At 40.5% G+C, this 25,457-nt stretch overlaps 5 protein-coding genes across 6 annotated transcripts in view; 2 read left to right on the plus strand and 3 right to left on the minus strand.

Annotated features, from left to right (window-relative positions):
- The window catches only part of LOC121201129 (cytohesin-3-like), a 28,064-nt gene extending 27,301 nt beyond the window's left edge, over window positions 1-763 (minus strand). The window contains exon 1 of the mRNA XM_041066782.1: window positions 424-763. Coding sequence (XP_040922716.1) covers window positions 424-442 — 19 coding nt within the window. The 5' untranslated portion in view covers window positions 443-763. The remainder of the gene's footprint in view (window positions 1-423) is intronic.
- Window positions 764-8,438: 7,675 nt separating this feature from the next.
- Window positions 8,439-14,253, plus strand: LOC121201102 (ras-related C3 botulinum toxin substrate 1). Its single transcript, XM_041066742.1, has 6 exons — window positions 8,439-8,816; window positions 10,210-10,281; window positions 10,478-10,595; window positions 11,104-11,166; window positions 11,947-12,106; window positions 12,696-14,253. Exons 1-6 carry the CDS (start codon window positions 8,782-8,784, stop codon window positions 12,824-12,826), a joined length of 579 nt encoding a protein of 192 aa, XP_040922676.1. The 5' UTR covers window positions 8,439-8,781; the 3' UTR covers window positions 12,827-14,253.
- Window positions 14,251-16,551, minus strand: crym (crystallin, mu). The gene is made up of 8 exons (XM_041066741.1): window positions 16,305-16,551; window positions 16,062-16,212; window positions 15,879-15,941; window positions 15,684-15,785; window positions 15,035-15,218; window positions 14,757-14,878; window positions 14,576-14,660; window positions 14,251-14,490 (listed from the first exon to the last, which is right to left on the minus strand). Exons 1-8 carry the CDS (start codon window positions 16,469-16,471, stop codon window positions 14,417-14,419), a joined length of 948 nt encoding a protein of 315 aa, XP_040922675.1. The 5' UTR covers window positions 16,472-16,551; the 3' UTR covers window positions 14,251-14,416.
- A 1,042-nt stretch (window positions 16,552-17,593) lies between these two features.
- On the minus strand, window positions 17,594-18,857 carry snu13b (SNU13 homolog, small nuclear ribonucleoprotein b (U4/U6.U5)). Its single transcript, XM_041066478.1, has 3 exons — window positions 18,666-18,857; window positions 18,350-18,470; window positions 17,594-18,153 (listed from the first exon to the last, which is right to left on the minus strand). The coding sequence occupies exons 1-3, from the start codon at window positions 18,666-18,668 to the stop codon at window positions 17,891-17,893; spliced, it is 387 nt and encodes a 128-aa protein (XP_040922412.1). The 5' UTR covers window positions 18,669-18,857; the 3' UTR covers window positions 17,594-17,890.
- A 413-nt stretch (window positions 18,858-19,270) lies between these two features.
- On the plus strand, window positions 19,271-25,195 carry LOC121175717 (cytochrome b-c1 complex subunit 2, mitochondrial). Of its 2 annotated transcripts, none has more exons than XM_041029536.1 (14): window positions 19,271-19,372; window positions 20,651-20,737; window positions 21,189-21,338; window positions 21,532-21,596; window positions 21,682-21,738; window positions 22,083-22,207; window positions 22,843-22,940; window positions 23,031-23,088; window positions 23,178-23,273; window positions 23,383-23,582; window positions 23,772-23,852; window positions 23,941-24,017; window positions 24,518-24,671; window positions 24,823-25,195. In XM_041029536.1, exons 1-14 carry the CDS (start codon window positions 19,340-19,342, stop codon window positions 24,904-24,906), a joined length of 1,365 nt encoding a protein of 454 aa, XP_040885470.1. In that variant the 5' UTR covers window positions 19,271-19,339; the 3' UTR covers window positions 24,907-25,195. The 2 variants fall into 2 exon arrangements, with proteins under 2 accessions (XP_040885470.1, XP_040885469.1); XM_041029535.1 differs by lacking the exon at window positions 20,651-20,737 and adding an exon at window positions 20,773-20,874 and having other exon boundaries at window positions 19,287-19,372.
- Window positions 25,196-25,457: the final 262 nt, after the last annotated feature.

A 25,457-nucleotide genomic window follows, 5' to 3' on the forward strand; every position in this document is an offset into this window, starting at 1 on the left:
CTTACAGCAAGACATCAAACAGATGGAAAAGGTGAAGGCATGAAAAAATGCTGTGTTTTTGTTTTTTGTTTTTTTCCCCCTATGACTCCAACGTTTTTAAACATGTTTCTGCAAAGAAAGAGACAATCTTTCTCATCTGTGGAGGATGGGGAGCATGCAAGCCAACCCGTATTTCTGTGAAATGCTCCTATATTAACAGGTGTTAAACCGTGACAACCGAGTCGGGGTGCATTCCTTAGTAGGACTGCAAAAAAAAAAAAAAAAAAAAACACATCTTGGACATGATACACCTCCATCTCCGCACAACAGTGTTCGCTGACTCACACACATCCAACCATGCCGTCCATCCATCCCCTGCGCACGGGCTCAAAGGGAGAGGAAACCAATGTGGGGAATGGAAAAAAACAAACAACACAGGCTTACCGTGATTGTCTTCATCCATATTCTCTGTAGCAGTGACGGGGCAGTCCTGGTGAAGGTGTGTCCGGCGGAAACCTCGCGTAAGATGCGTTTTGCTGAGTGATTTTGAACCGGATTTTTCTTTCCTTCCACTAACAAGACAGTCGAAGCCGGTGTGGTGCTGACAGACAGAGGGGTGAAGTGGAGTGGTGCGAAGATGACAGCGGCAAAATGAGCCAGGAAAGAGAGGAAAAGTCGCAGTCTGGGCGCAAATTAAAGGGAAGGGGCGCAATTGTATGTGGGAGATTTAAGAGGTGAGTGACCGCGATGTGAGACAGCGGCAGCGTTTCTCCTCTGCTCCATCCTCAGCTGCTCCGTCTGCATTCACATTAGCTACACTGCAACCGCGGCGACGTCATTAAGCCCCGCCCCTGCACCCCCCACACCTACACACACACACACACACACACTCATACACACGTGTATCAGTTCACTATAAGTGTTCAGTATAGGTTTTGTTGTTAAACAGTGGAGGAAACCAGCTCAGTTGTCATAATCCAGAACAAAATATAATTAAATAATGATCAAATTCATACCTGCTACAGTTAAAGATGTTATATAAAAGTGACAAGCATATGAGGGGTCTTATTCCCTAGTTTCCTCAGTAATACTTATTTGTCACCATAACATTTTATTCACAGGTTTACTGTAATTGCTGATAGATGTGCAGACTCTGAATGAGGGTTAGTAGGAGTGGTTGGATGAGAACACTGGTCATGAATAGAGTTTGAGTAATCCCATAATGACTCAACAGCTTGTTTGGAAGTTAATAGTGAAGACAAATGTTTAATTATACCTATTTTAAATGTCCTGTGTGCGTTTTGCATTTGTTCACGTTCATTTTCAGTCTGATCCAGTTTATCAGTGGTAGGAATGATGGCACAATGAGAAGAGTCAGGATCTCAACAAGGAGATATCATTATAAAATACTTTTAAAAAATAATAATAATTTGGTGTTTAGCACTGCACATATTTTGATAATTCATCGGATGCTGGGTGGATTAATGATGATCCAACATTAATTATTCATTATTTGCCCAAACAATCTCACATTAGTAGATGTCCCGGAGCTTTCTGGGGGCTGAGCCTCTGACCTTGCCTGCATGGTGCAGCAAGCTGTCACCACCAGTTTGTGAAGTTTCCGTCTGAGAACTCATACAGCTACAATGAAACAGCTCTTAGTGTTTCTCGTATAAATACACAGCACCCCTTGCCAGCCAGCTTTAACCACAGGCAACAATGGAACAACAGCTCAACAGCTTCCGATGAGCTGCTCCACAGAGCCTCCCTAAATGGGCCTTATGTCTAGGTTAACCACTAAATATCCGTGTTAAAGGTGTTTATCTGATTCTGACCTCATGCATCCACCCCACATCCTTCATTGGTGATGTAGGCGTGATGACACCTTCAAAAGGTCATGGCCAAAGAAGTACAGTTTGAATACTTCCTGTCTGTCCCTGCCTTACGTGAGCTCATGATTCACAGAGGCTTTTCTGGGGAAGATCGCAGCCACACCAAGAATGATATACTGACAGGAGGAATATGAAGGCAGGACCCGGCATGTAGTCCAGAGTTCAGGAAGGGAGTTGTGCTGAGGACACATTGTGCAGCGCTACAGGGGGACAAAGGACGAAAGTAACAGAAAAGGAAGTGATGTGATCGGCCTGCCCTCCTCCACCCTCACATTGTTATGACATTTGATCAGACCTGTGTCACTTTCGCTTGTGAGACTTTAATCCCAAATTGCAACACTGAAAATGTTGCCTAAAGTCTATTGGTTAATAAATTCTGCATGCAGGCATGATCAGATTAAACAGTTAGGGGGCCAAAGGACAAAAATTGGTTTTTGGGCTAACCCTAACCCTATTGACCTCCACACCACCCACACTCTGTGCACTGTGTATGTATCCTGTAGGCTCCATGATGCCATTAACTGAATACAGCAGACTGCACTCTTCACATGTTTAATTTAGGAATACACACTGTGGTAGCTCAATATAAACTAAAATAATTAAAATATTAACTTAGGTAACACTAGGTAATAATGTGGTGCATTTGTGGTGCAAATTTATCTATTTAGAACTTGAGGCTTTTGTGGTCCATGGAAATCTGGGCTGTAATTTATACAGTGAGATTTTGAAAATGTTGGATTTTCCTTTTTTTCATGCAAAGCTTCACCTGTTATGCAACAAGTACGGAAAATTATACACTACTCCCACCCTTAGTTTCCCTTCTGCGGTACAATCACAGCACCTCTCCGGCTTTGAAAGTCCACCTGCTGGCACTACAGCCAGACTGACATTACTGATGCATGTATCCATTGTTTCATACAGCAGGAATGACTTCAGCGTTACTGGAAATGATGAAGCACAAAAAGACTAATTTTACACACATTTCCAATCAGTGCAAATAAACTCATGACATGAGAGCCCAACAAATACACATACTGAACTCATTGAGTGTCGTACTGTGTCGTACAAGCGAGTACAAAGGCAAAGCGTTCCATATATGTTTCAGTGCAACACTTGATTATCAAAACTATTCTTAATTAACTTTACTGTACCCTAAATATAAACTTCAGTTCAGTTTGATGGTGAAAGCCCAGAATTCCCATGGTTTAATTACCTTGAAATATTGATTAGTTCAGTGTCAAACAAGAGTGTCTCTCCTATGATCTCATCAGGTTACTGATCTAAACGCTGCTCTCTCCAGGGACATAAATATGAGCCTGTTCTGCATTTTCCAAAAAAATGTTTCTCACTTACATGTTCAAACTCCCAGTGGATGACAACATACTGTCAAAGCAGTTTCCCCATCTTTCCTAAGAATAGAAAATTAATGGTTTCACTTGTTTTTCCCCTCAAAGGCTCCAGGCATAAACAAATACCGACTCAACAGCATTGCTAGTTACAATTAATTTGCAGCATGTTCCCATAAATTCCTTCTCGCACCCCGCCTACAGCAAGGAACCAAACACAGTTGGAGAAGCTTCAGGGAAAAACTTATTGGACACACGACATCTTCATCACCATCTCTCTTTCTCTAGTTTTCCTGCCTTCGCCTCTCCTTGACATGTACAGAAAAAGTAATGGGAGTTTTGTGTTAGGGAGGCGAAGGCCGTCAGTTTTGGGAATAATCCTGTGTAACGTGCAGATGTCCGGACGAGCACAGGAAGAGGCTCCATTTCCAGTTTCAGTGGAACCAAAAGGGTGGAGTCCAGCCAGGGCTCTCTTCATCATATAATTCAATTAGTTCCCTCAAATCAATTTTTTTTTTAAATTACTCTATTGATCCCTCCTGGGGAAATTACTGAAGAAAATGAAGAATTTTGTGTTCCAGATGCAGGAGGACATATGCCGGAAAATATCTCGTTAATCAAACTGAAGATGTCTCATCTCAAATTTCATGTGAATCTAAAATAGAAACGATCAGAAATAGTTAGGGTCGGCCTCTGTTTGGCTGAGGCTCTTAGATTAATTTTTGAACCATAAACTTGACCTCAGTCTGACATCATCTCTTCCCGCACTAAACTGTAGTTATATTTACTTTCCCCATTTACAAACCAGCAGAAAATACAGCATGAATGCGCTGCCATGTTTCACTGGAAGCGGGTTTCTGCAAGGCAGCATATGTCAACCACATTATAGCTTCTCATGTACAGGGCCAGGGAGTGGATGGACAGACCTTGAGCCCTTGCGAGCGGTTGTGGACAACTGTGTTAATGTGCCACAGTCTGGTTACAGCCTTTCACATACAGTGCACATGCTGTAGGCTATGCCCTCATGTATGACCTATAGGATTTGGCTGATATGTCAGTTTGCTGTTATTTCTTTATTAAGAAAAATCAAGCGGATAATCAAATCAGTATACAATTTTACACCACAATTTTCACAATCTGCATTATCACAGTTTGACAAAAAAAAAAAAAGATAATTGCAATATACCTTGAACTATTTTGTTCGTTGCTGGGGTGTGTTTAATATCCCTCTGCCATGATGAGATTTTGCAATTTCAATGCTAATTTCTCCTCAACTGTTGGTAGCATCTGCAGACCAGTGGGACATGTACTTTCTGAGTATATTTATCTTCACGTGACTAAAGCCTGCATCCATGCATCAACATGCTAACATGCTCAAAATGACTATTCAAATATGCCGATTTCTGGTTTCAGAGACATCTCACACAAAAGTCGACCTTAGATGATTCATGTTTTGTGCATATCCATCACGTAGATGCTGATATTATACTCGCCCAAAATTTCATGCCCTGAACTTTTGTTGCACTCATCAAGGAAATGACCCTGTGCTGTGTGGAACCGGATTCATCCAGTGCATCTCTTGGCCACAGTTGTGCAGCAATGTTGTAAGCAAGTAACCTGCTTCATGACCCATACTGTTATAATGAGGTACATGTTGAGCCATACGGCAGCAGTTTTTGAATGAAAGATTCTGATTTATTTTGATTGAGAATCGCTGATTATTCAGAGTTTACTCAGACCTGAAATATGTCTGTTTGGCACATAGTGAAATATTGGTTCCTTGAGTCAGCTACACTTGATTGGAAAGTGTTCTGGTAATGACTAGGTACAACACATTTAGAGTTCTTTTGAAAATATAAATCAGAAGTAATGTTTACTGTTATATGAAAAAATGTTCAAAGCTGGGACTCGAGAGGATAGATCTTTTGTGTTTTAGTCCGTTTTTAGAGTTTCTGAGGAATTCCTAAATCCTGTGAAAACCAACTGCAACTCCAGTCCTGCACACGTTCCTGCTAATGCAAACACACAAGAAATGTGACACACTTCCTTTCTCACAATGGTCAAGAGAGTGGAGCAGGCAGTGTCGGTAAAGAGGGGAGAGAAACTGTAGAAAGAGAAACGCACACACACACACACACACACACAGAATGAGAAGGAGGACAAAGGAAACACGTGGGATGTCTTTCCAACTTAGAGCAAAGTGATGTGATTTTGTTGTTGTTTGACCCACTGGCTGGAAACTTCCCATCACATCCACCACAGCAGTGTGTGACTCACCAGCATATCTGAATCTGACTGCAAAAATGACTCATAGCTGATTGTTTGAATGTCATCAGAGAAAAATGGCTTTGTGAATAGATGGGACTGCACAGGACACGAATACTGACACAGAGGTCCGCTTTCATCTTACACCCTCTGCGTACGCTGTGTGTCACTGTTCATGCAGAGTAAGGACTTCTTCAAAGGTGTAGTTTTATTTTTAGGGAGCTTCACATCTGCTGCCACTGGCTAATAAACAACCAGCACAGAGTTGCCCGAAACCAACCTGAAGTAAACTGTAGATCCTCCTGTCACAGCTCGCCATGCAGTCAAATGAGAGGTTTGAGGAAGCTTGCAGGGAGCATCTGGAGGCAGTTCATGGCTTTCAAAGAATAAAAACAAATTTATTTTTATTGCTGAGACATATTCAAGTGGAATCTGGTTTGTTATGCAGGCGTACATGCAGATTGAATGCAGATTTAGCACTGGAATAATGAGTATTTTTATGCATTTATGAGAGCACATGTGCAGTGGGTGGGTGAGCTTGATTGAAAGGCCAAAATGTTATTCTTCATTGCAGCTGTGACATGAAAAGTCAGTCTTGTGAAACTCAATTATCTGATCACAAATACACATGTGCAATGTCCTAATCAGTCATGCTTCTAATGTACAGATAAATTCTCCGAAAATCTATCAGATGTCACGGTTCGAGCTGCTGGATGATTCGTAGCAATGCTGGCTATCTGCAGGATTCTATAACCGCAGTATATGGCCTTACATTGATCATGTGGGAACTAGAGATAGCAGCAGCGCAAATGCCAATGCCTCAGCTGAGTTCAGCCATCTGGTTTATGTGCTCATAATCATACCTTGTGTACACTCTCACCCTTCAGCTTTCACTCCATTCAAAAGGTTGACTTTCTCCACATTCTGTGATAGAGGACATCCTGCAGACTCTGCTGTGAGAGTTACCATTACAGAGCACATTCAGGCATTTGAGTGCTGATTGCCTGCAGACTGTCAATCTGACTCCTATGCAAATGAGAGCGCCGTGACAGGGGTCATTAAATCTTGGTGATTATTTAGAGAACTAATGGTCGAACATAATGATCCGATGAAATGTGTCTCCAAACTGCAGTTTGAAGTAAGATGCATATGGGCTGAGGGCAACAGGGAAGCTGGAGGAGAACTGAGCATGACAGTGCACAACAAAGCCTCAGTAACAAAAGCTCTTTTATAGAAATTCTGGCTTCTAGAAACATCTTTCCTTTCACTTCTGATGTACTGATCCTTCTTGTAAATTCAACCGTTATAACAAGAAAACACAGAAACACTCTCTATAAGTTTAACATAAAAAAGACTGTAAACAAGACAAATTTATAATTTTTCATTAATTATATTTTTACATTTAGACAGAACCAGATTAATTTGTAGCATTTAAGCTATTGAATTCATTTAAGACATAAATTCTACAATATGTTTTAAATGCCTCAGGGAAGATTCTGTCTGTAATGTCTTTTTCTCAGTTTGACATCCTAAGGTCCCCACAGTGTGACGCCACTGTGTTTTACAGCCTCCCTGATGCGCCGGTGACAGGCCTGTTTATCCTCCATTAATCTCTCTCCCCTGCTTTTACCCCCCACTTAATGGTGACATTTATCCTATTAATGTGTTGTTTGCTGAAAAAAATTCCCCAACAACATAATCCAGAGCCAAGGTTACTAATGTGTGTGTGTGACTCCCCTGTGTGTGTGCGTGTGCAGAGATCGAAGATGATGCCAGACTGAGTGGTTGCCATGGACCCAGTGATTAATTGACGGAGAAATAAAAGCCTTACAAAAATATTGGTTAAAGACTTTGAATGGGAGAGAAAGTGAAGACATGCACAGAGAGAGAGAGAGAGAGAGAGAGAGAGACAGAGGTTTATATTTCCCCTCAGGTTATAAGTAAAAATTCATTCAGTATCATAGTCTGTCCTTTCTGAGCTGTCATACTGTTAAGTACTGCTCTCTAGTGATCACATACTAAACTGCAGTTTGATTGTGTTGCAGCACTAAAGAAAGAAGCCAACAAGTTTTTTACAAATAATGTCAGTAAAGAGTTCAGATTCTTTGCTTAAGTAAAATTGGCAATATCCATTTTAGTTCTCCATTTAAAAATTTCCTTATGTAAAAGCAACAAAAGCTAATCCACTTAATATACTAGAAGTGACAAAGGTAAAATCATAATTTTTGCAGAATAGTTCATTTCATTACTCCATAAAAAATCATCATATTTTATCATTTAATTATTTAATTTACAAATTGACCAGTAACTATAGCTGTTAGATAAAAGTTGAAGAGTAAAAAGCCAGTATTTCCCTCTGAAATGTAGAGAAATGTACAAGTTTAAAAAAGACTAAGTACTCTCTGGCACTGATTTGTTTAACTCCTTTTATTTCTTCAGGGCATTTAGTAAAATAAAGATCTAACACTTCTTAAAAGAGTGAAGCTGTATTAAAATGACTAAAACTTCATTTGACTCCAAGTAAAGGTAATCATGTGTGCCAATAAAGTAGGCCCCTTGTTTTGTTCTTCAGAACCTCACACATCCAGAGTCAGTTCTGCAGTTTGTTGATATAAGGATACGTTCTTAAATACATTCTTAAAAGAAGTATAATTCACAAGTTACCAGTGATGAATTGAAGTCAATTTTCATTCAAGTGCTGCACTTCATTTGAGTACTACTACACTATATTTCAGAGCCATTATACTTCACTTTTCATACTCTAACAAAAACTCAAAATGTTTTTATTTTATTTATTTTATTTTTTACGTATTTTAGACTGTTGCATTGCTCTTCCATTTGGGGTAAAGGATGTGATTATTTCTTCCACCACTGCATTAAACAATCCTTGGCCGTGTTGCTGTAGTACCCGGTAGATGGCGAGTTTTCCTGGTCCTGGTCTGACCGGATATGACTCGCAGGGATCTCGGAGCTGCAGCTTCTCAAACTGTGGGCGTTTTTTTTCCCTCAATCTTGACTCCAGAGTTTTTTTTTTTTCTCCTGGGTGTTGCCTGACCGGTTTACGGCTTTGGAGTTTCACTGGGGTGCCAGCTGAGAAGAAGACGACTGAAACCGGATATTTTCTGTAACGAAAACATTGTAAACTTTTTGAAGCGCAGTCGAAGGCCCTGGTATTTTGTCCACGCTTTACTTTTCAGGCCACACAGCACCGGTTTTATATTAGCCGCTGTTAGCTTGCTAAGCTAACCGAGCTCGAGCTGCTGTAACGTTGGCTGGGTCGCAAGCGAGAGAGCCGTCCGATGCAGGCCATTAAGTGTGTGGTAGTGGGGGACGGGTAAGTTTAACTATCTTTTCTAGTTTTCCTTTTTATCTTTACTTTCACCCCTAACGTGTCCGAGTTTGACTCGTATGGTAACGATTGTAAAGGCAACGCACGGTTGTTTTCGTTGACCCAGTTACCAACAGTTGGCTAGCGACTAACAAGCCTCGGATAACATGCCAACATGAGCGACAGCTGTTGTTGTGCCCGCTCTCCAGTCCAGCTGGGTCAGACAGATTTATCCACATGCTCCGGTTAGGTGTGACTGGATGGGCCACAGCATGTCATTTATTAGACATGACGCAGGCTGACATTTCTACAGTTCGTTTAACTTACTGCTCGTCCTATATTAAAGCTGTGGATTGAAGCTGTAGCTGTAAATGTATGTTTGCTGTTGTGGGCAGTTTGTGTGTATTTTTTTTTATTTTTCATCAGCCATTCTGATAATCTGTTTAGCTACTTTTGGCCGTGAAACAATATATTTATTCGTTTACAGGAGTTTAGATTTAGAACAACTGACCTTTTTTTTTTAGATTAGTTTCAACTTTATTGTCATTACACATGTACAGGGACAGGGTAACGAAATGCAGTTACAGCTGCAGATGGTCACAGCTTGTGACCATCACAGCTCACAAGCTGTGTTTCAAAAGGGTTGATCTATTTTACTGTTAAATATTTTTGTTTAACAAGAGCAGCTTTTTTGTGCTTTGCTGTACCAAAAAACTAAAGAATGAAAATGTCTAATTGAAATAATTTTCATACAGAAAATGAGCGACTGTCGTCTCGGTTGACCATAAATCTCAATTTAAACTTCTTTACACAAACTGATTTTAGATGGTAGGAGTGAGTGTGCATTTCTGGTTAGAAAGATCATGATCTATTTCAGTTCCACTGTGCACATTGTCACATATTTGTATAGTTACACTTCTGCCATTTTTATTGTTTGACTTTAACATCATCCCTTAGAGGAAACTTTTTCCAGGACAAGACTAGGTACATTTTAGCTCAGATTATTATGAGAATGTTGGACAAAACAAGATCACCTGCACAATACTAACACTAAGTTTTGTCAGAGGTAAATAACAGACTGCAAACAGACAGCCCTGAAAAATAGAATGATAGAGGATACACCTATAATAAAGATAGGAACGTATTTCCATTTCCTTTGAAAGAAAGAATGAAGAAGATCATCCATATTTCAGGTTAAACCTGTCTTACATGACTTGTAAGACAGGTTGACTTCAGGCAAGACAGGTTAAACCTACAAATATTACTGAAATCGGTGTTTTAATGTCACTGAAGAATTTACTGTAGCTATTAAAACTGAGAGAATGAGTGTAAATTGAGCTTCACTTCTTCTGATTGTATTTTCCCCACTCTCCCTCTCTGACCCCTTCTCTCCTCCCAGGGCTGTGGGTAAAACATGCCTGCTCATCAGCTACACGACCAATGCCTTCCCCGGAGAGTACATCCCCACAGTGTGAGTAACACAAACACACCTGTCATCAACACCTAAGTCAGTCATTAAGTAAATTCTCAGCAAATGTTTTAACATATATGCACAACTGTATCTCCTCATCATATTATTCATTACAAAGTTGTACATTATAGTATAACTGTAACTCAAAGACATTTTTTCTTAAAAGAAAACATAATGTGCACCTTCCTTCCTACAGCTTCGACAACTACTCTGCCAATGTGATGGTTGATGGGAAACCGGTGAACCTGGGCCTGTGGGATACAGCAGGACAGGAGGACTACGACAGGCTCAGGCCACTGTCCTACCCACAGACAGTATGTATATATATATTTTGCATCCATACACACACACACCAGTAGTACTGGTGTGTACTGGAGACAACTGCCTGTCTCTGTCCACTGTTCTGCACAGACTAGTATCAACCAGACAATGTTAGCATGAACTCTGGTTTCACTTTGCCAGCATTGATTTGGAGTTATTCACTGACCCGTAATACTTAAGACAGAGTCTGTGCACTCAGCAGAGTAGAGCCTTGTATCCACAGTACCTATACACTGTCTGGTGGATGGCTGAGCTCTTGTTTGCCCTCTTTGTCCTTTGACTAACAAACTGGTCTCTGTGCCAGAGACTCGTAGGGAGCTGAAAGTTGGAGTCAGTTTGTATTTAACCACCCGAACCAGTCCAGCATTAAATTTGTGTATCTATTTGATTAGCTAATTTTTAGAACTGGTTAAAGGAAGTTTTTAACCTTATGCTGAAAGTTTGTCTCTTGTAATGTTGCTGTCTTCAAATGTGGCTAATGGTATAATTTTCCCTCCTCAGGATGTGTTCCTGATTTGCTTTTCACTGGTCAGTCCAGCTTCCTTCGAAAACGTCCGCGCGAAGGTGAGAACAGCCTGCTCTTTAAAGGTGTTACCTTTGCCTGTGATAGTAATGTTAAGCTTTTTTTTTTCAAATCTTAAAAACTCAGCAAATGTTTTCCAGCATGTTTCATGGGTCAGATCAGCATGGGTGGAGAAACAATTACCTCAGTTTTGTGAGTGATCCAGATGGTGATCCAGGATTTCAGACTTTCCATTTTTTCAGACACAGCTCTAAAAGTGAAAGATAAAAACTTGACTTCAAAATGAACTCGACAGAAAATGTAGCATGTTTTCTCCCTAATTACACAATTACTCACAGAAGCAGATTTTTAGTTCTTGTCCTGATCTCATGGTTTCTAAAGAGATATATCAGGATAAAAATTAGTAATTTTCTGTTTGATATAATGATAGAGCCATAAAAAGTAAAAATATATTTCCTGACAAAAAACTGTTATCAGCCTTTTGGCCTTTGTTTTGTTGATGTTTTTTTTCTCCCCAGTTTTAAAGCTGCTTCAGAGATAATAGTTAAATTGAAGGGGATTATTTGGGGTTCAGCTTGTAGAGTAACAGGAATAAATGTCAGACATCGTAACAGCAGGACTGAACATTGTTCAGTGTTGGTGGAACTTTGTGTCCTCTTTTCGCCCCTGAGTTCCTCAAAGGTCACATCATGTTGAATTTGAAAAACAACCAGGAAACCAAGAAAGAAATCTTTTCTTTTCGCAACCCGCCCACATTCCACACATTGTTTCGTATTGTCCATCTGCATCCTGTAGCCTCTGACTCTGTCCTCCTCCCGCAGTGGTACCCGGAGGTGAGACACCACTGCCCCAACACACCCATCATCCTGGTGGGGACCAAGCTGGACCTGAGAGACGACAAGGATACCATTGAAAAGCTCAAGGAAAAGAAGCTGTCCCCCATCATCTACCCTCAGGGTTTGGCCATGGCTAAAGAAATAAGTCAGTAGAAGCTCAACACGGTCACTAATCCATTTTTAGGTTTTAGTATAATCTGTTAGCATTTCACACTGAAAGAGCCTTTTTCTGAGGGAGTTTGATCTTCATCTTTTTAAACCCATGAAAAATGTGTCATCGGGTTTTGCGTGCAGAACTCCACCATAACATCATTAAAATGTAATAATTTGCTCACACTATAGTTGTGGCACCTAATTTTTCAACTATAAGCTATTGCAGGGTGTGATCCTTAAATAATTTGAAAAAATGTTACATTTAAGGTCTTAAAAACCACCAAAATATTGTTTACCATTATTGGAATCCATTAATCATGTTTTATTTACATTAAATTACAGAAGATTGTCATTTATTTTTCCATCATCTAAGGATTTAACTTTATGAACATGCCATTAAAATGGTTTGGTTTTGGAATTATTTTTATTATTATTTTACTCTTTTTGTGGTTCATAGTTCATATCTTACTCAAGTTATATAATACTTTTTAACTTTATGATCTTGCCACGCAAACATAAAACCATTTAGTGACTGAGCTTTTTCTCTTGCTTTTTCTGTTTCTCTCTTCTCTGGCCCCCAGGTGCTGTGAAGTACCTGGAGTGCTCGGCTTTGACGCAGCGCGGCCTTAAGACAGTGTTTGACGAAGCCATCAGGGCGGTCCTGTGCCCCCCACCCATCAAGAAGAGGAAGAGGAAGTGTAAAATATTGTAATGGAAAACTGCAGGGAGTAGAAAATGAAGTCAGAACTCGCTTACTCAGAGGGAAGAAAATGATGTCTGGGTTCCCCAAATATCTGTTCACCCCCCTGTGTCCTTGCTTACATTAGAAGCTCTGGTAGATCAGACTTCATCTGAAAGAACTTCACAGATTTAAGCAGCGCTGAAGGTTTTTAGTCAGGTCTGACTTGTGGTTTCTTACATCTGTTTAAGTCCTTTCAGATTGACAGGAATGAAGTGACTTTGCTAAGGCCTTGGGGAATGTGAGGGTGGGGGAATTTGATTTGGGATCTGGGGTTGATTAAGGAGAAAGAGGGAGGATTTTACACACACACAAAAATATGTCATTTTTCTGAGACATTGTGAAGAATCACTACTTGAACGTGAATTTATCATGAATTTACCGTAGATTTAACTCTATAAAAGAAGGAGGTCCTGCACAGCGCTCTTTCCCCTACACACTAAGAGATTCCTGCTGCCTTGATGAAATTTTACTTTGAGATAAAATGTTTTTTTTAGAAGCTCTAATTTCTCCTTTTTTTTCATTGTCAGTCTCTTGTCAGCTGTGGTTTGACAGACCGTTTTGTTTACATGTGTCATCTGACGAGACTGAGGTGCTGCCAAAACTCAGTCAACGGTCATCACTTTGTAGTCGCCCCATGAACACTAAAATGTTTTTTCTTCCTTTTACTTTTGTGTTAACCTTCCTTCAATGCAGTTATGAAGAAGTTTAACCCTTAAATGACTTAATTGACTTGTAACGTGTTGTAGCAGCTGCTAAGTTAAGTAATAACTACTCTCTACATTGAGTGAGCATTTCAAACACAGTCTCTGATAGATATTTAACAGGTAATTATTTTGTTTCTAAAAGATTTCTAGATGAATCCATTGCTCTCTTCCCTCTACGTGTTAAATGAATACACACAGTGTTTTATGACTGATTGTCGGGCATGTGAAGGTGCAGTGCAGTCACGGCTCATTCTCTATTTATGTGCAACGGTTAAACCCATCATTTCAACTAAATTCTTGCTCAGAAAGTGCTTTGAATATTCAGGCTTTTTATGCAGTGTACAATGTTCATATTTTCTATCATAATGGTGTGTAACCATATCATTGTGACCCCATCTATTACTGTGTTTGATGAAGTGAGCCAGTGTATCAGCACTCAATGGTTGTAATTCATTTTACTGTCTTTGTTGTACAGTATCATCAGCAGATGCGTTTTATTTTGAAATGAGCAGTGATCAAATTGCACGGGTGCTCCGGTGAGCCACTGTAAATCGGGACTCATTTTATCAGTGTTTCAGTGGCACAGAGGAAGTGCACACTTGGATTTCCTTTCTTGCTAAATGTGGTTTAATTTTCATATAGTAATATGCTGATTTTTTTTTTTTAAAAAGCAGATAAATTCATTGAAAATGATCTGTTGTAGTGTTTTATCTTTTTTCCAAACACATAGAAAAATAGTATGTAAGAAAATATAAGAAAAAAATAATTTCCATCATACTTTCCCACGTCACAATATGTCTCGATCAGTTTGTTTGCCATAGAGGTTAAACAGAGAAGACTGAAGTATGTGGCTGCTTCATGGTTTGCTGATTTTGGCTTTCCATTGGTCAAATACCAGCTTAGCAGACACTGCATCTTCAACTCCCATTCCTGTCACAAAAAAACAGATTCAGTTACATTGGATACCATGAAAATATAGTTGAAATCGGGATTCTTAGAGTATAATATGACATACCGAGGGATTTGAACACAGTCGTCTTATCTCTGTGAGCAGGTTTAGTCCCATTAATAACATCTCCGAGCTCTGCAAACACCCCCACCTGCAAACGAGATCCACATCAAATTTTTTTTCCAAACATACTCCACAAAGGGAGACAGTAATACACCCCTTAGTTATAGCACAGTGACGGACTGACCCCAGAGAGTATGATATCACCAGACTCGGTCATTGCTCCCTCTCTGCTGTCAACGTACACCACGGCCCCCTTCATCAGCACGTCGTCCAGCTCCCGCCAGTTTGGCCTGCAGGCTCCCACCGCTGCTCAGCGAAAGGAGGGAAACAGTGTGAAGTAATTAATGTTTATTTACAAAGTTTCAAAAATCTGAAAAATGTAATGTCACTTGAATTCTGGGCATTTTTGCATGATGCTAATCTAAAATTCTCACATCTTTCCTCTTTAATTCTGTTCCTCACCTGCCACATGGGCTCCTGGTTTGACCCACTGACCAAAGAGCACCGGCTCAGTACATCTGGTCACTGTTACTATGGCGTCTGCTCCCCTCACCGCCTCCTCCACGGAGACGCATACCGTCACAGGACCACTGACAGAGTGCGTAAACCTCTCAGCTCTCTCTTTTGTGCGACTCCACACACGCACCTGGGGTGAACATCCAGGAGAATTACAACAATTAATGAAAAACCAAGACAAGCCAATCCTGGCTCCAGCTACAAACTTTGTACAGACATGACACTGATATCAGTCTTCTCAACTAATGAAAGCAAATAATATATAATGATAAATAATACTGTATTTCCCATAATGCCAAACTATAGGCTGCCTTTAAGGTAATTTAAGCAAAAGCTGGATTTTATAAAGTAGAACAGCTTATGGTTTATATGTGTATATTTCATTGTCAGTCCCATGCCAATAAAGTGGAACGACAAGTTTTACATTACAATATTCATAGCACACAATTAACATTCTGTGAATATAATAACACCCTAGATTCTTTAGGTTCATAATAATTATATTTTGTGGTGGGAAACACTGGGTTGCAAACATAAAGTATATTACTCCACTTGCTATTCATACATGTAACTGTATGTATATGCATAACTGTACCTCTTTAAATGAGAACATTTCAGTGAAGGCATTGTAATGACTCAGGGCCTGTTTGCCGGTTCCCAGGATGGCCAACACCTCTGCCTCCGGACGCATCAACAGCTGCACCACAAAAAAAAAAGAAAAAAACAGCAGCGCAACATCAGAGATCAGGTAATGTGAACACATGGTTTGAAAATGGAAAGCATACTGTACCTTTGCAGAGATTGCAGAGGCTGCAGCTGTCCTCATGCCCGTGATGACCTCTCCATCCATGACCTGCAGGTTGGAAACATGCTATGACCGGTCTGAGGGCGGAGCTGTTCAGACTGTGGGGACCTGAATGTTTAGATTGGTTCTTCGGTGGAGTCGTTCATGCGTGCATTGGTGTTTACTCACAGCCTTGACGTTCCCGTACTCTGGATCCAGCAGCACCACTGTGGCCTGAGTAGCTGGCAAAGTGGAACCATCCTCCCTCTTATAGAAGCACACGAACTTTGTGCTCAGGACTCCGTCATTCTCCATGTAAGTGGGCATCAACCCCAGGAAGCTGTAAAGGTAAATCCGTGTCAGCAACAGCGACAGACTGTTAATGTTTCATTTGTTATATCTAACTACAGGTGAAGTGCAGCACAGGCCTACCCGTTGTGTTTCTGCAGGGGCACCGTGGTGCGCACAGGCTGGATCACCTCAGCGCTGTCTCGTCTGGAGAATTTCCCCAGAGCCTCTTCCAGACGTGGGATCAGGTCTCTGTAATGCAGCAGCCGCTCAACTTCTCGTTCCCATATGATAACTGGGGGGTCAGCCATGCCTTCTATCCTCTGCGATTCAGGTCAGTAAGTGGAGGGTAAGTTCGTCCCAAGTTCCAGCCTCTGAATGAGCTGCGTTCAAGAGCTGCAGTAAGGCTGTTAAAAAACTGAGAGGAGAGGCGGGGCGCAGACACGGTATTACCACAGAACAGGTATAACCATTACTGAAATGAAAGTATTCATATCTACCTCCCCTTGCACAGATATGACTGACAAATCGTCTTTGTGCTACAGAGGAGGAAACACTGTATGTTTTATTTCACTACATTTATTTAACAACCATAGTAACTGCTTAAGATATTTTATTGAAGATGAGCTCATGAATTTTTTTAATTTAATTTTTTTTTGCGAGTTTTCGAACAAATAAATAACAAGCTCAGAGATGCGAATAAAATGTGCAAAATAGATAGACAGATAGATAGATAGATAAAATAAAATAGAAATAGCATTAAAGGGGTTCCAGTTGTACAGATAGATTAAAAGTTGATATTCAATATATATTTATTCATTTATTAAAGGTTAAACTGAAACCCGTGGTTCCCAGTATTGTTGCTTTGTGACCCCTTACAAAAAAAAAAGTTTCTAATTGGGGCACCTTGTCTGTGAGTTCTCCAAAGTTCGTTTAAATAAGTCTGAGGTAAAGTGTGTAATGCTCCACAAACAGGCTATGAGGTAGCTTCAGTACTAAAATGTTATTGAAGAATTGATGACTCTTATGAAATTTGAATTATATTTCTAATTAAGTACTTTTACTGATCTAAGTACTTCTACAGGCATAGGCCTGTCACTTTATTAACAATGATGCAGTGTTGTATTTTAACATTAATGAAATTACCTCAAGTCCAGTATTTGCTAAAAAAAAAAAGGAGGTGACTAAAATCAAATACTTTACAATAAGACCTTGTGTTAAACAATATGTGGCTTTTTGCTAATAGCTTTATTACATTTCATCTAAGGACCAAGATCTTTTACCATAATTCAAGTAACTTTGGATATCAAATGTTTGTTAGCCTTATGTTATATGGCCACAACTCAGAGTGGAATTACAATGATACATTTGTGTAATGACACAAATGTATCAGTCCTAATATTAATTACAAATGACTCTGGACACCTCTTATATTGTTAAAAGTTTACTACAGAACATGAATGAAAATGAATACAACATGAAAGACTAAATGAACAAAACACCAGGTTTAATTAAAAAATGATTTCTTCTGAATCAGCTGATGCCATTGCAAACCGATACACTGAAGCGGACTCAATGTCCTAAATAATAAAAAAATAAGACAACAGCAATTTTTCCTTTCCATGTATAACAACTGTCTTTTTTCATCTAACAGAAAACAGGATTTCTTTCAAATTGGAATTCATCTTCCCCTTCCTTCAGGAGACTTTGTCACGACAGTGCAACAAAATTCACACGAGCAGTCTCTCAATAGCCATCTGAACAGACTGAATCTGCGGCTTGAGCTGAGACCCCTCCTTTATGGTGACCGAGGTAGCAATGACGGGGCGCGACACCCCACAGGCCCGACCCAGGGCCTGCTTGGAGCGGACAAACACGTATGGCACGTTCTTGTCCTCGCAGAGCAGTGGCAGGTGGAGGATGATCTCCAGTGGTTCAGCATCAGCAGCCATCACAATGAACTCAGCGATGCCTCTGTTCAGGGTTTTAGTGGCTGGAGAAGAAGTAGAGCAACATAAGTATAAAATGTTTACATTTCCTCAACAAGAAGAAATGATTTCAAATATATATATTGGTAGCTCTGTACTGGTTGTCCACTTTAAAAACAAGAGTTTCACTAAAGTAGTATGTTGATGTACTGCACTGTATTATATTGTGCTTTTGATCCAAATTAACTATTTTTTCCTCACCCTCGTTTGCCCCCTTCCTCAGCTGCTTGTAGTTAGAAGCTTGCTGCACCAGGTCCAGGATGGTTTTGGTAAGCGTGGCGTCGGCAAGCGGGTAGGCCTTTGGGTTCACTTGGGCTTCAGTCTGGTCGTGACACGTAAAACAAAATAATTAAAATAAAACCACATTAACCACAAAGAAACACTTCATAAAGTGAACACACACACAAGGACGTTGCTTTGAGTTTCAGGTCAGTTTGCTGTGCAGTCTAGTTTACTCTGCTTTCATAGAGTTAGCTACTCTGTTAGCTTGTTTGTTCATTCAGAACTCAGCACTCACCATTTTGAGTTGTTTTTCTGGTATTCCGGCCCTCTCGGCGAAATGCTTCACGGAGGACTATTTCTTTCACCCGGGTTTGAAAAGGAAACGAAACGCAAGATATGTTTTTATAACTAATATTTTGTGGCGCTATGAACTCTGAGCTGTGTTACATGCGACGAGTCCAAACGTTTACAGCACGTGTGAAAAGACCGCACATGCGCACTGGGCACACCAGTTGAAAACGACAGGAAATACATTTTTTTGTGATATAATGACAAAAACAGATTTGCTATCAGAAAGTTTGCGTTTAAATACTTAGCTGGTGATGCAGTAAATCTTATTTTAAAAATACATTAAATATTAAATATTGATTTTAACAATAAAAAAATGGAAAGAATACACATATTTTCGTTCTGGAACTCATATACTGTAACAACAATATGACAATAATATAAAACAATAAAAATAAGAAAAGCTGTAACAATAACAAAAATCCTGAAAATAGAATTACGATTTGAAACACGTAACTGTGAATATGTGGCTGCTCATGCTGTTTCACCTCCATGGCAACAGGGGGCGCGTTCTCATTGACTCCCCGGTACTTTTGCTAGCAGGGTACGCGCGGGGCATTCTGGGTAGGGCACTTTGAAGCCGGCCATATTGCTTCATCGTCCTGATTGAAGGAGAGAGAGATGAAGGGGATTCGGGGAATCAGTCAGCTATCGGTAAGAGCTTAGCAAATCTGTCTTATTATTTGTGTGTCGGGACAGTTTTAGACGCACCAGTCGTCCGTTTCACTCTGCGTGATTGTGGGACGGTTTAAAAACTCAGGGTCGTGTCCGGGCAAGCTGCGATCAGGAGCACAGGAGGAAGCTGAAGCCTGACATAACCGTGTTTCACCAACACTGAACCGACTGATAGCGGTACACTATTAAAAGTCCAGTCGCAGTAATCGTAAACCAATGCTAAACTCAATTTACTCAACCCAAGGCATACAAAACTGTTTAGCTTAACCTGCTCAACATTTAAGAGAAGTGGGAGCTATCTTCTTGCTTCTGTAGACTTGATTTGGCATCCTCCCTTCCACAGCTAATGCGGCTCTCTTACCTCACATTTCTATTTTAAGTCTGATTGCACTGATAGCCAACTTAATTATCTATCCGTCTCTCTATTGTGCAGTAGTTGATGCTTTTATTTTCAATGTACAACTAAATCAAACCAAAAAATAAACAGTTCTTTCTTTTTTAACAGAGCGAACCTCGTGCAGGGAGAAAGACATAATTTCATTTCAAAATCTAGAGCTCTCTATGATTATTATTATTATTTTCAAATATATTTTGATCAAATTCTTGATGAGTTACTTATTTGATCGAAATCTGTAGGACAATCTTAATGACTTTTAATGTGCTGACTGAAATACTTCTATAGAGCTAAAACAAATTTCAACTTGTTTTGCATTTGTAAAAGGCCTTAGACAGGAGGTAATATTGTCAGATATCATGTAGTGTAAAAGACTGCAAGGTCCATTTAGTAGCTAAGCTGGAAGCTTTTGATCATGTCACATGATTTTTATCAGCAGATGGAGTTTGCCCAGTTGTCGATCAAATTTTCATTTTTTTTTCCAAAGTGCTTAATGGACGTCTTATCCAGGGAAATCATGTAGACCACATGATCTAACTGAAAGCTCCAGAACAGATAACAGTCCCAGTCCTCATTATTTGGCAGCTGTTTAAATGAGTTCAAGACCAGTTTCTAGACTTTCTATGAGATGTTTGTGTGGTCTACTATAATAACTGTAACAAAATGAAGAGTTGGTTTTGTTTTGTAAATAATTTGTTTTTTCATGTCCAGAAGATCTAAAGCCACAGATTGCATCATTTCACAGCCACAGTCATACCTCAGATTTACTTTTATTTTCCTTTCACACTGCCCTTGCATCAGTCAGCAAGCCAGCAACACATTAGTTGTAATGTTCTGCCTTCCCATGTTTTCTGTTTTTCCAGACGAGGCTTTATGCGGCCCAGGCTGCCCGTAAGGTGGAGTTCACTGGGGCCGCCGAACATGTTAAGTTTCAGCCGCAGGATGTGCAGGTCAGTGGTTGTTGACTTCTCTTTCTTCTCCACAGAGACGATTCTATGTGGCTGCCAGAGCAGACCAGTCCCTTGCCCAGCCCCTGGCTGGCATCAAGCTCTCTCCAGGGGCTGCCCACACCTACCAGGATGTTCATGTATGTTGGGGAGTGATGAGGGTCGCTGTGTTGGAGACCTGTCTTGGGTTGGATTGTCCAGACAGTGTGGTTTGGGGCCTGAGAATGAAGATACAACTTGGCTATTGACAACACATTTTGTTTATGCTTTGTCTCGTCTCATGTTATGTTGAGTATAAAATGTCGAATCTCCAAACTGAATGCCCAAATGGTCTTAGATGACACTTTAAAATATAAACTAAGGTTTATTCTGGATTGAACTTAGTTGGTATGTTGTACCTAAATATCTGTCAGTACTTGGACATGGACATCTATGTATCTGTTCATCTGTTCAGGTGACCAGACTGCCCAGTGGACTGGTGATCGCCTCACTTGAGAACTATTCTCCAGCCTCCAAGATCGGAGTATTTGTCAAGGCGGGCTGCCGTTATGAGACCCCTGACAACCAAGGGGTCACCCATCTCCTCCGGCTGGCCTCCAACCTGGTATGATTGTTCACTTCACAGCTGTCTTTTATGTGTCTATACTTAGTCTGTGCATGTAGGAGTTCAGATCTGTTTTTAGTGCCAATTTAATATGGTATTTTAGCTATATAGCGCAAGAGCGATGATGTACCTAATTTATACCTGGAGCGTGAATACTGAGTTTGGTGCTGATGGGCATTTTTGTACTTTCCAGACAACCAAAGGAGCTTCAGCTTTCAAGATATGCCGTGGTATTGAGGCAGTTGGAGGCAGCCTGAGGTCAGTAACCCAGAAAGAAAGGTTACAGCAAACCACTGTACACAGGTTTCTGCATTCTTACCTCCATCTTTGTGTTTCTCTGCAGTGTGACTTCAACCAGAGAGAACATGATCTACACCGTCGACTGCTTGAGAAATGACATGTAAGTCTTTTAATAATACCAATGGTGTGATTATATTGCATGTACATCAGTTATAAATTAACACAGATTTGTGATAAAAATGTTTCATATTTGTAGTACAGGAAGAAGGCATGTTTGAGTATCAGTACTCTCGTAGAATGGAAAACACCTGTGATTTGCTTATTCACAAAGAACGGTAGCAGAGGTCAGCTGGAACTGACATCAGTTTCTACAGGCAGATTTTGACGAGACAATGACAGCTTAGTGAAGACTGTGCATACACTCTGAAGATATGCTTTGATTTTCTGTTAATGTAGTGCAGGATATCACTAACGTTTTTCTTTCTCCTTTTTATTGGTCTGCAGCGACACAGTGATGGAGTATTTGATCAATGTGACCACAGCCCCAGAGTTCCGGCCGTGGGAGGTGTCAGACCTCACACCCAGAGTGAAGATGGACAAAGCCCAGGCTGCACAGAACACTCAGATAGGTAGGGTCTTTATTTGGACCTCATTCCAATTCCTTTTTTAGATTTGTATGTCCACATTGGTTGATTAGAGCTTTCTTTTGATTCCCACCTCCACGCTGCAGAGCATACCGTAAAAATGTTGTTGTAAAATGTTGTGAAAAAGCTCATAGTCATTGTTTGAGTCATAGACTGTACATGTCAGAAAAGTCCTTCACTGGTGGATTGGTTGATTAGAGCTTTCTTTTGATTCCCACCTCCACGCTGCAGAGCATACCGTAAAAATGTTGTTGTAAAATGTTGTGAAAAAGCTCATAGTCATTGTTTGAGTCATAGACTGTACATGTCAGAAAAGTCCTTCACTGGTGGATTAAAACTGGAATACCCCACAGGTTTTAATTCCGTTATTCTTCTTCAGCTAAGCCAGTCAGGCATCTAGTTTGTGAAGTGGCATCATCTAACTTCATCAGAAGTCTAATTCCCACAAAAATCACTCATTTACTTAAACTGATGAAAATAGATGGCATTATAGAAGTGCACCACATCTGATCACTGTTTTGTGGGAGTCTCCACCAATCAGACAGATATCATGGTCTATCAGTTAAAAAGACATCACACATTGTCAGTAAATCATCATGCCTCCTTCTGTCCTTTTGCAGCTGTGGTTGAAGGTCTGCATGAAGCAGCCTACAAGAACGCCCTCTGTAACTCTCTGTACTGCCCAGACCACATGGTTGGTAACATCCAGGCTGAACATGTGAGTGCTTTTCCAGCATTTGTTCTTTTAAGACTGATAATGTTAACATCCATTTAAACCCTTTTTTCTAACGTTTGCGTTTTCCTCCAGCTGCACCAGTTTGTCCAGAACAATTTCACAAGTGCAAGAATGGCTCTTGTGGGACTTGGTAAGGGAATTCCTAATGGAGGTGGACATTAAAGTAACATACTCAGTGTTAGAAGATAATGAAGTTGATGGTGTTTATCTTTCCTCCAGGCATTGACCATGCTGTGCTGAAGCAAGTTGGAGAGCAGTTCCTCAACATCCGCAGTGGAGCAGGCACCACAGGGGCCAAAGCTCAGTACCGTGGAGGTGAGCTGAAACACACACTAGTGAATTACAGTTTTAGAACTTCCAACAGAAGGAAATTACTCAGAGAACATTACTCTTCCGTGTCTTGACTCCTCTTGCCCCTCTACAGGTGAGATCCGTCTGGCCAGCATCAGCAGTCTGGTGCACTCAGCGGTGGTGAGCCAGTCAGCAGCAGCGGGCACCAACGAGGCTCTGGCCTTCAGTGTGCTGCAGCACTTACTGGGAGCTGGTCCACATGTCAAGAGGGGATCCAATGCCTCCAACAAGCTGGTCCAGGGTGTTGCGAAGGCAACTGCTGACCCCTTTGATGTGAGTGGCTGTCAGTTCTTAATAGAAACTTGTGAAACAGTTTCACATCAGAGAATTTTCTGGCTCAAAATGCAAATATGACAGTACCGACAGAGGAGTATATGCATGTTTATCATGAAAACTCCACATACAGTACATCCTCTCTACAGATTTGTTCATCATAACTGCAACTTTGTTCTTTCTGCACAGGTCAGTGCTTTCAATGCAAGCTACTCTGACTCTGGTCTGTTTGGGGTTTACACCATTTCCCAGGTTGCAGCTGCTGGTGATGTGAGTATCTGATAGTTGTGACAGGAGACTGTTTATCACCACTAAAAAACAGGAAGATGTCTTGATGTGACCTCTGTCCTCTCTCCAGGTGATTAAGGCTGCTCTTGCCCAGGTGAAGGCTGTTGCTGATGGCGGAGTCACAGCTGCTGACCTCACCCGGGCCAAGTAAGACTCACTGACTACCTGATAAAACGTTATATTTCTATTTCCATTGAAAATAAACCCTAAAATTGGGTTAGCAGTTGGAATAAAATTATGTGGGTGAGATGAGGTCATGCTACCACTACTGTATTGACATATGGATTTACTATCTCCATAACACCTGACTGAGAATGTGAGTGTGAAGTATGAAGCCAATAAGCAGTCAGGTATACAGTGAGAAGATCTACAGCACTCTCATATCAGTACAGTAAATGTGTAGTTGGAGCCAGTAGCTGCGTAGCTTATCTTAGCATAAAGATTGGAAACGGGAAAACAATTAAAAAAAAAAAACACAAAAAACTAACTAAGCCACAGATTATACCATGGCCGTGTCATGATAAGGATAAGATGTCCTTTTTTTACCCTTGTGTTTTACACTCAGAAGAAAAAAATGCTAAAATGGTTTCCTCTCCTACTTCGCACTGTTGTGGCTTATGGCGGGTTCATCTTTGTTTACTCTTCAGGGCCCAACTGAAGGGGCAGTTCCTGATGTCTCTGGAGACCTCAGAGGGTTTTCTGGAGGCCATGGGCACTCAGGCTCTGGCCGACGGTTCCTACCGCTCCCCTGAGGAAATCTCCAAAAACATTGACAATGTCTCCTTGTCTGATGTGGCCAACGTAAGACATTTAGCTCTTGTCAGTTATTGTTTTGATGGTTAAGAAGGAATGTAGTCTTGCATTAGCAATTGAATCAGTTGAATTTTTCTTGTAATGACAGATGTGCTTTGTAATTATTAATAGTGTTATATTTTCTGTTTTCTGTTTCCAGGCTGCCAAGAAATTTGTGTCAGGAAAGAAAACCATGGCCTCCAGCGGCAACCTCATAAAAACACCTTTTGTGGATGAGATCTAAAGCCTTCCTTGTCACCTCGTACTGTATCTCACTCTTGACGGCAAAGCAAAATTTGTTCCTTCCACATTTTGACAAAAACAGAAAGTAATAATTAGAGGTCATCATCACATTTTTCAATGCTGTTGTTCTAAGAGATATAATGTCATAACACCACTGGGTATTTATAGGTGTTGTAACACTATATTTTCAGGTGATGCTGCCCTGGTGCATCACAATGTCGTGCTCCACTCATCTGTCCACATTAACTGTATAGCTGATGTAAAATAATGAATAAATTCTATCTACCTTATAGAATTTTAAGGGTTTTTTTTGTTGTGTGTGTCTTAATGCTATAAAATGTTTTAGCTCCAGTTCATTTACAACCTTGGAAACAAGAAGCTGACAAAAGCAGGGCTCTCAAGTTTTGAATCAAGGGGGGAATTGTAGGTTTCAGCAGTGAGGATCACTAAAGTATGACTTTTTGGCCGATTTTGATGCCTTACTATACTACGACGTTTTTTGGCACTTTTTGAGGCCATACCAAATTATGACTTTTTTTGGCCGATTTTGAC

Source organism: Toxotes jaculatrix, chromosome 21 (assembly GCF_017976425.1).
Source record: "Toxotes jaculatrix isolate fToxJac2 chromosome 21, fToxJac2.pri, whole genome shotgun sequence".
NCBI classification, from domain to species: Eukaryota; Metazoa; Chordata; class Actinopteri; family Toxotidae; genus Toxotes; species Toxotes jaculatrix.